Genomic DNA, 10,288 nt, shown 5'->3' with positions numbered 1-10,288 from the left:
GTCCCCATTCCCTGTCAACTCACTCTTGCCCCTGCGTGAATCTCATACATTACCAACTGGAGTCTTCTGAAGACACACTCAGAATTTGTTTGCCACTTGTGCCGTGATTTTGGGAAAGAGCTGTAAGCTATCCGCAGAGCCCGACACCTCCGTGGGTGTGTCCGAGTTGCTTCCCAGGGCCGATTTGCCTCTTGTGTCGTGTGCGGCCGGCGCAGCCTTCGTCAGCTGGACCACCTTCGCCTTCTTTCCGGATTGCTCCGACATTGACCCACTGCGTGCCGCCGACTCTTTCGCATGTTCTTCTCCCGTGTCAGTCCGTTGGTGATCCTCCTGATGTGAAGGCCCCCCACTTTGGTCCTCTTCAAACGGGTCCTGTGTATTCGGCGGTGTCAGAGCCACCTCCATCCACTCTGCTGAGTTTGAGTTTGAGTTTAAAGCATTTATAGAGCGCACGTTCACCTGGCGGTTTCATGGCGCTGTGGTGTACTGAACCTAGAAGGACAGGAAGATCAGGAGGGAAGCAAGGCAAAAGGCAGTTTATAATGGGAAGGCTTGTGAGAAAAGGAAAGTTTTTAGCTCCTTTCGGAAGTGTGCATATTGAGTGGAAGATCTGAGTTGGGCGGGGAGAGAGTTCCAAAAGGCAGGGGCGAGTGTGGAAAATTTCGTGCCCCCCCCCCACTTTTTTCGCCTTCAGCGGGGAACTGTCAACAATTGTTGGGAAGATGAGCGCAGTTCCCTGACGGGGGCGTAGGCTTTGATTTCCGAGGAGATGAAAGCGGGGGCTGCGCCGACCCGGGCCTGAAAAGTGATACATCCCATCTTGAACTGAGCTCGCTCTCGGATGGGAAGCCAGTGCAAGGACTTGAGGAGCGGAGTGACGTGGTGGAATTTGGCCAGGTTATGAACCAGGCGGGCAGCCTGGTTTTGGACCAGCTGTAATCGGCGCATGCTGTAAGCCGGCATGCCACAGTATAAAGCGAGAGATTACCATTGCCAGGACAATGAGTTTTAAGGCAGAGAAAGAAAAGAAATTGGAAACTTTGCGGATGGTGCGGTGTGAAAGAAAAGAAAAGGACACCACTAGGCTGACCTGGGAGTGTAAAGTGAGTTGGTCGTTCAGCTTAATCCCAAGTGTTTTCACAGAGGAAGATGGAGAAGGGGGGGGGCCCAGGGAGGGGGGCCAGAAGAGAGAGGTCCAGGGACTGGAGCAACCACCTGTCAAAACCAGCTCAGTTTTGTCTGGGTTTAACTTCAGGTGGTTGTAATTCATCCAGTCCCGGATGAAGATCATAACAGACTGGAATTTAACCATGGACTCTGGGGATGGGGACAAAGTAAAAATAAGCTGAAGGTCATCCGCATAGTTATATACGGAGACCTCCATTTGCTGAAGGGCAAAAATGAGAGGGGCAATGTACTAGTTAAATAAAAGAGGGGAAAGGGAGGAGCCTTGAGGAACCCCACATTGTACTTTCCGGAGGTCTGCCGAGAAATCACCCAGGCGGACTGCCTGGGTGCGGTCCCTCAGGAAGGAGGACAGCCAGACCAAGGCCGAGCCTCCAACCCCCGCCGCCCTGACACGAGAGAGTAAGATGGAATAGTCAACCGTATCAAAGGCGGCGGAGAGGTCGAGGAGGGCCAGGGCCTGGGGGTGGTTAGTGTCCATGCCCTGTCTGAGGTTGTCGAGGACCGATAGTACCACGGACTCCGTGGAGTGTGCAGGGCGGAAACCAGCCTGACGGGGGGCTAACACCCCGTTCTCCTTCACATAGGTACTGAGCGTTCTGGTCACATGGTGCTCCAATACCTTCCCCAGAAAGGGCAGTAATGAGATGGGGCGGTAGTTGACAAGAGCGGAGGGGTCAGCGCCAGTTTTTTGAGGATGGGGAAAATGATGGCCGATTTTAAGAGGTTGAATAACAATGCCCTGGGACAGTGAACTGTTGAGAAATTTAAGAGTGGGCTGCACACAAGCCGAGTAGATGTGCCTGAGGATGTGGGCAGGACAGGGGTCTAGAGGGGAGCCTGATTTGACCATAGGGAGGATGGAGAGAAAAGCCTCTTCTGTCAGAAGGGGGAAGGAGTCAAGGCGTGCCCCGACTGACGGACATTGGGGGTCGACAAGGAAGGGGGGGGGGAAATGTTTGCTTTTATGTTTGAGATTTTGTCCAGAAAATAAGTGTTGAGGGAGTCGCACAAGTCCTGGGAAGGGGAGGGTTTGAGGGTAGCTCTGTCAGAGTAGGCGAGGTCATGAACAATGGAGAAAATTTCTCTAGGCTGATTTTCGGCAGCCAGGATTGTTGTGGAGAAATAAGCCGTCTTAGTAGCCAAAATAGATTTTTTGTATTGAGACAGGAGGATGGTATACTGGGTTTTAAGGTTGGGGCAGTACTCTCGCCTGCTGCCTCCTCAGGGGTGTCAAAAAAATGTGACTTGTTTTCATATATCACTGCATTTGAGGTTATCACTTCCAACTGAAAGGATGCTTCCAAAGTCACTTTTTCTGCTTGGTGGAATCTTCTCTGTTCCCATCATAGGCTTGATAGAGCCTCTGCAACTACCTTTCAGCAACTCCTATGAAAAGAAGCCTTCTGGTCTCCACTTCCCAATTATTTAACTTCTACTGCAAGACAATACCTTTTGTTTTTCAACCGCCATGAGTATAGTGTTAAACCCTTTTTACAATGTTGTTATTTGATTGCTATTATTTTGCGATCTGAGATTGTATATTGTTTATTATTGGATATCTTTATTTAAAATATTTGGTAAGGATGTTGACTTTCTGTTTTTCATATACTCTTTTCTTTCTTTTTCCCTCTATTTTTCTTTCTTTCCTATAAAACCTAAAATGTTAAACTGTTATGGCACATAACTATTTAATTGCTCTCAACCTTAGTTTTTATTTTTTGATAAAATCTGCTACATTAAGTTTTCACCTTTCCTTCACCATATACATTTTTTGATACCTGCTGCACTTCTTTTATGACTGTTAATATATTATTGTACCCTGTTCCTTATTTGCTTCAATTAAGCTTTTTGAACTAAAAATAAATTAGGTGTGAAGTGCTAACAGGGTGTGAGCCTTCATTTCCCATCCGCTTCATTTGCATCAGGTGGAAGGTTTCTGACTGCTCCCAGCCAAGAGACTCAAACAAAAGGTGGCCTGATAACCCCTCAAATTCGGCCATTCTTATGGGCCCAGCAGGAATCTTAAATAAGAAAGCCCCATGCCATCCCCGCCTGCTCATTGTTGCTTGTTGCAGATGGAAAGCAGACAATGTGCAGGCGCTGCTGAAAGTGTCCCGGTGTTTGGAAATTCCACCGGGAGGAGTTGAGCACATTATTCAGTGGGGTCAAATTCTTGGCAGGGTGGACAGCGTTCACCCTGTGAAAAAAGTGGGTGGACCCCGACCACCCGCATGTACTCCCGATCCGTGCCCTGTTTCAAACTTTAAGTCTGTGTTGAAGTTTCATGTTTCAATATGTCCGCCAATCATCCATGAGTTCATTGCAGAAGTCTACAGTGACAAGCCCTGTAAGCTGCCTGGTAAAATGAGTTCTGTCTGGCCCTCCTCCTTAGTGACATGTTACTTGCTTTTCTTCCTTAATGAGTGGTAGATAAAGGATGAGCTGAGAGCAGATCTCGCACACTCACTCTCGTTGAGTAAGTGAATAATGGCTGATGTTTCAAAGTCGGTGTTTAGGACATGCCTGTGAGTTAATGGTAATATATGTATATTTCTTGAGGGTTTTTTTTGTTTCCCATGTCACTTTGGTTTTTATTTTCCAATACTGTATTTCTTAATCCTTTCCTTTCCGCAGTAAGTTAACTGCACATGTTTGTTTTGATCAGGCACTAAAGTATGAAATATACTTGAACAACGCATTAGTAAGATTTCTTCTGAGTCGTGCCTTGGGAAACATCCGGATAGCACACTATTTGTACTGGTAAGAATTCCTTCACTCTTTTTCGCTGTTGATGTGCAAACTGTTACATAGACAAAGTTGAAACCTGAATGGCAAATTTAATAATCTGGAAACCTGCACCAAAATATTAGGTCAATATACATTCTCCAGTACTATTTCTCACACTTTGTGTTTGGTATTCGATCACACATTGTCCCTCCTATTCCTGTCTGCAATTTACAGAAATCTTTTGGTGGTAGGCAAATTACTTTTTACAGCCTAGCATCTTCCACTGCTGGTAGCAGTGGTAACCAAATAAATGGTAATGCAATTTTAAAATGCAAATAAGCAGCAAACAGAGATAAGGAGGGTTAGTTTATCCGAACATTAAATGGATAACCCACTCTAACTCCTATTAGAGTGCTCTGGGGCTATGTGCGAGATTTATTGCACCCAATAAAATCTAACTGCAGGGATCAAACCTTATCGGGTGCATACAGTTTGGCGCTTCCCCACCAAGATCCACAGTTCCCAATATTTACTAGACCTCTTTACCTCAGTAAATTTCCACAGGCTTGACCTGAAAAATGTATTGGGGACAAATTACGGGTTTATGATGTTTGCCAAAAAGCGTATAATTCCTGTATGTGCGAGAACAAGAGTTATACCACATATGTGGATTGATTAAAGCACTTGCTATTGGAAATTCAACATTTTAAAATTCTACATGCCACTCAGTGCTGTATATACACGCACACCTATTTTTTAAATAATCTTCCCAGTACGGTTCCCAAAACACCATTATGTTATGTATGTAAGTTGTAGTCGGGTACCAATAATGTTAATGGAATTGTCCTAGATGTGTTTGCTCAAAGTCTGTGCAGTGCAATCATAAACCTTTGCACTGCACACACAACCAGGTAATGAAGGAGTTAAATAGCACTGTTATCATACATTCTTAATTTCTGTCCAAAAGAAATTGAAGAAAACTTCAGATTTCTGTAGTGACATAGGGTTTCTAAATTGTCTACTGGAAGGAATAGATTCTTCTTTGAAGTTACTTGACTTTCAGTTTTATAAGCATGTTTTTTTTCTTCAGAAAATCAGTGTTGTAGCAGAGATGTTTGCTTGATTTTTGCAGATTTTCTGCATGGTAATCATTAGTGAATTTGAGAACCAGTCCTGATAGTCTGCGGTTATGTTGCTAAATATGCGTTTTGGTATGCCTGAACCCCAACTTTTGTTTTGGCTTCCGGAGATATCAATCCCCCTCTGAGTCCGAGTCACTGTCTTCAGAATCCGATAGAGGATCACAAGTTTCTCCTCTGTATTTGTTCCATGCACCCCACACTTTTTCCCACTTTTGTGGGCACCCTCTGTTACGGCATACTGCCCTTTCAGCTATCATGGCTGCATCCATATCTTTACTCCATTGCGCCAGGGTTGGCACCTCTGCGCCCCCCCCATTTCTGCGCTATATTTCTCTTTGCCACCATCATGCCCAAGGTAGCCCAGCTTTGTCCCAAATGTGTAAGGTCATTAGGTTCCCATATGTTTAAGAGGCACCGCCTGGGCTCAGGTAGCAGCGACACCTCCACCACCTGCGAGATCGTTCTCACCACCTGTGTCCAATAATCCATTATTCCGGGACAATCCCATATAGTATGAAAAAAGGTTCCTTCTTCCCCACAGCCTCTCAGGCAATAGGGATGGGCAATTTTTACTATCGTATGTAGGGTGTGTCTGGTTTAGTAGGAGCGGTGTAGTTTACGTAGTTGTACCAGTCGGAGTCGCAAAGGGATACCCACCTCCCTTAGGGACGCCAGTGCTTCCTATCATTCTGTGTCATCGATGTCTGCAAGGTCATGCACCCACTTCTCCCTCAGTGTTCTCGTTGGATTAGGGAAGTTATTTACAAGCTTACAGTAAGTTAAAGAGGTAGCTCTTTTCGGAATATATTCTGTCAATAATCTATCTTCCCTTGGGGATGCCTCCGGGACCTCACAGCCAGCAGTTAACGCCCGCACCAGAGCGTGTCATATCTGCGTATATCTAAACAATTCCGAAGGGGCCAGTTAATACTGTAGTTTTTAGCTTTCAAAGGTTACCACGTCTTCCTTCTGCAACATATCTCTGACCGTTGATATCCCAATATCATCCCAACGGTCAAAGCCCTTAGTGTGTCTGAGGTTTCCTAACCGTTTTGAGTCCCATAGCGAGGAAAGCCGGGTTATCACTCCCTGCCATCCTGATCTCGTCTGAGCTGCGTGCCACAACTCTAGGGTGTGTCGCAGCAGGCCAAACTTTGTCTGTGCTAATTTTTTATTATATAGGGGGGCCAACATGTCTCTCACACCCAACTGCGCCCTATCTGCTTGTAATGCCGGGTCTGACTGCGTGAGGTGCATCCACTGATTCACCACTTTTAGTTGTGCTGCCCCATAATAAAGTTTAACGTCTGGAAGTGTTATCCTACCATCATACCAACTACGTACCACCTTGGTTTGCGCAATACTTATTGCCCCACAGTAGACTGGAGACTTGAGCAGCAATAGCCTTGAAGTAGGAGAGTGTCACTAGATATGGTGTATTTTCCAGAATATATAGGAATCGCGGTAGGGCCATCATTTTAAAAAGAGCTGCCCTCCACAACAACGTCAGCGGCAATGTTTCCCAGTGATTTATGTCTTTTGAGACGCTCTAGTGGAGGTTGCAAATAGTTTTTATAGAATTCCCCTGGGTCTGCTGTGAAGTGAACTCCTAGGTACTTAAACGTGCTGTCTACTATTGTAAATGGGCAATTGTTGGGGAGCCGTGGTGGTGGGCCGTGTAGCACATACAAAAGAGACTTGGACCAGTTAAGGGTGTATCCAGATGCCCGACCATAAATTGTACATATTTCCAATAGACTAATTATTGAATGTCTGGGTTGGGTGAAATATAACAGGATATCGTTGGCATAGAGGGACATACGGTCCTCCCACATAGCGGTCCATCTAAGGCCTTTTATCAGAGGGTCCCACTGCAACCACACTGCCAGCGGTTCCAGCACTAGCGCAAATAGTAGTGGTGACAAAGGACAGCCCTGACGCGTACCTCTCTCCAGTAAGAAGTCCTCAGAGATGTGACCGTTAGCAGCGACATGCGCTAGCGGTTTGGTATAGAGCAACTGAACCCAAAAACAGAATTTCAGTCCAAACCCCAAATGACGGAGTACTGCAAAGAGAAATATCCAATGTATTGTATCGTATGCCATTTGCGCTTCCAGAGACAGCACCACTGCTGGCTTCTTTAGATACGCAGAGCGAGCAAGCACCCCGTGCAACCTTCGTAGGTTGAGCGCTGTGCCTCTGCCAGGTGTATGAGCTTTGTTGGGTGTGGTGTGAGTCTGATCGCTAGCACCTTTGCAAGGATTTTGGCATCTGCATTTATGAGAAAAATAGGCCTATATGATGCGCAGTCTTCCGATGACTTTCCCGGCTTTATGATCGCCACTATGGTGGCTGTGCGTTGGTCTGGTGGAAGTTCTCCCACCTGCAGACTCTGTGTACATTTGTAGCAGATGTGGTTTTATGTAGTCTGACATCTTTTTGTAAAATTCAATAGGTATACCATTGGGACCTATCGCTTTGCCTGATTGGAGTGCCCTGATAGCTGTCTTTACTTCTTCTTCTTCCATGAGGTCAGCCTCTAATCCCTGCGATTCTTTGGGTGTCAATGTGGGCATGGCCACGCCCTTGATATAGGTCAGCGCTTCATCGACATCTGTTGCAGAGTTTGATGAGTATATCGTCTGGAAGTGGTGTGCCAGTTCTCGCACTATACTTTGTGGGTCAGTCAAGGGTTGCCCCTCCCCCGTGGCGATCTGTGATATCCATCTATCCTTTGATTCCTTTTTGTCCAGCCATGCCAGCAATTTCCCTGCTTTGTAGCTGACCTCATATATTTTGCGGTGCGTGTGTGCCAATTGCTGTCTAGTTAGTTCTGTCAGGTGTGCCTTGTGGCGCTGTTGTGCAATATGCAACTGGTGTGTGGCTTCAGGGGTTGGGTCTATAGTGTGTCCTGAGTCAGCAGCTGCCAATGCAGTCTCTAATGTCTGCAGTTCCAGCTGTCCTTCACGTTTGTGAGCAGTGATGGAAGCTATGGCCTGTCCTCTAAGGACTGTCTTAAACGCTTCCCAGAGAGTGACCGGTGAAACAACCGAGCCCACATTGTCCTGAAAGTATTATTTTGTAGTCTTGCGGAGTTCTCTCCCGATCTTCCGAATTTGAAGATAACCGGGGCGTATCGGGTATGTCCGGAGTCGCTTCTGTCGATGACAGGGGTATCTGAGCAAAAGTGGGGAGTGGTCAGAGATACCCCGCAGTCTAATTTCTATTATGTCGATCTGTTGGAGGCTATCTAACGAGCCTATAAAGTAATCTATCCTTGTGAGAGTATTATGCACATTACAATAATATGTGTACTGACGTTCAACAGGGTGGTGTCTTCTCCACATATCAACCATTCCCATTGCCTCCAGGAAACTGGAAAGTCTGGATGGGCCAGCAGCATCCGCCCTATGTGGGAATCTATCTATAGCATCCTGGATGATCGCATTAAAGTCCCCACCCAGGAGCAGTTCCCCTCCCGGGAGTATAAGCAAAAATGCACTCAGCTCCGGAAAGGCCACCGCATGCAGTGCTGGAGGAATATAAACTGAAACTATATTAAGGGGTCTTCCCTCCCATTGTGCGTGTATGGCAGCACATCGCCCTGAGCCATCAGACCTAACCTCGTTTATTATCAGAGGGCATTGTTACTTCACTAATATACCTACTTGCCACCCGGAAACACCACCAGCTGATCCGCGCCGCCAAGAAAACAGCATTCAAGGACCGGTTGGACAACAACGCACACAACTGCAAGGAACTCTTCAACATCGTGAAAGAGCTTTCCAACCCCAGCGCAGGAAACAACGACATCACCCCATCGCAAGACCTCTGCAACTCCCTCGCCTCATACTTCCACAACAAGATCACGGACATACACAGCAGTTTCAACAACCAACCAACGCACACCATGACCGACCAACCACCCCCCCCCCCCCCCCACCACCACCCTCCACGCCTGGACCCCGATCAGCACCGAAGACACCATCCGCACGATGAACTCCATCCACTCCGGATCACCGACCGACCCCTGCCCTCACCACGTCTTCAACAGGGCCGACGCTGTCATCGCACCCCACCTGCGAGACATCATCAACACCGCCTTCGACACCGCCATCTTCCCTGAGAGCTGGAAACACGCCGAACTCAGCGCTCTACTCAAGAAACCAACAGCGGACCCCACCGACCTCAAGAATTACCGCCCCATCTCGCTTCTCCCGTTTCCAGCCAAAGTCATCGAGAAGACCGTCAACAAGCAGATGGCCGCCTTCCTCGAGACGAACGGATCCCTCGACCCCTCACAGTCCGGCTTCCGAGCCAAACACAGCACCGAGACCGCCCTCATCGCCGCCACCGATGACATCCGAGCCCTGATGGACAATGGAGAAACAGCGGCCCTCATCCTCCTAGACCTCTCCGCGGCATTCGACACGGTCTGCCACCGCACCCTAGTACGGCGCCTCAGCAACATCGGAATCCAGGACAAGGCGCTGGAATGGATCATCTCCTTCCTCGACGGAAGAACACAGAGAGTCCGCCTACCACCGTACAAGTCAGAGGCCTCCGAAGTCATCTGCGGCGTCCCCCAAGGATCATCCCTGAGCCCCACCCTCTTCAACGTCTACATGAGTCCCCTCGCGGCCATCGTACGCAAACACAACCTCAGCATAATCTCCTACGCCGACGACACCCAGCTGATCCTCTCCCTGACCAACGACCCCGCCGCCGCCAGAGCCAACCTGCACGAAGGGATGAAAGAGGTAGCCGAGTGGATGACGACCAGCCGCCTGAAACTGAACTCGGACAAGACGGAGGTCCTCATCCTGGGCTCCTCACCCCTCCGCCTGGGACGACTCCTGGTGGCCTCCCGCCCTGGGCACCGCACCCAAACCGACAGACCATGCACGAAACCTGGGCTTCATCCTGGACTCCTCCCTCTCCATGACCAGGCAAGTCAACAACGTCTCCTCGGCGTGCTTCAACATCCTACGCATGCTACGGAAGATCTTCTGGTGGATCCCCACAGAGACCAGGAAGACCGTCACCCAGGCCCTCGTCACCAGCCGACTGGACTACGGTAACGCCCTCTACGCCGGTACCACCGCCAAGCTCCAGAAGAGACTCCAGCGGATCCAAAACGCCTCAGCCAGACTCATCCTCGACATCCCACGATCCAGCCACATCTCCGGACATCTGAGAGACCTTCACTGGCTCCCCGTCAACAAGAGAAT

General features: G+C 48.3%; 1 protein-coding gene across 1 annotated transcript in view; it reads left to right on the top strand.

Moving 5' to 3' along the window:
- Positions 1-3,675: 3,675 nt before the first annotated feature.
- PIK3C2A (phosphatidylinositol-4-phosphate 3-kinase catalytic subunit type 2 alpha) overlaps positions 3,676-10,288 on the top strand; it is a 553,726-nt gene continuing 547,113 nt past the window's right edge. Inside the window, exons 1-2 of the mRNA XM_086954142.1 lie at positions 3,676-3,713; positions 3,823-3,948. Coding sequence (XP_086810268.1) covers positions 3,676-3,713; positions 3,823-3,948 — 164 coding nt within the window. The remainder of the gene's footprint in view (positions 3,714-3,822; positions 3,949-10,288) is intronic.

This window comes from Lissotriton vulgaris, chromosome 2_1, assembly GCF_964263255.1.
Source record: "Lissotriton vulgaris chromosome 2_1, aLisVul1.2, whole genome shotgun sequence".
Lineage (NCBI taxonomy): Eukaryota > Metazoa > Chordata > Amphibia > Caudata > Salamandridae > Lissotriton > Lissotriton vulgaris.
This window is presented reverse-complemented; position numbering and strand designations above follow the sequence as displayed.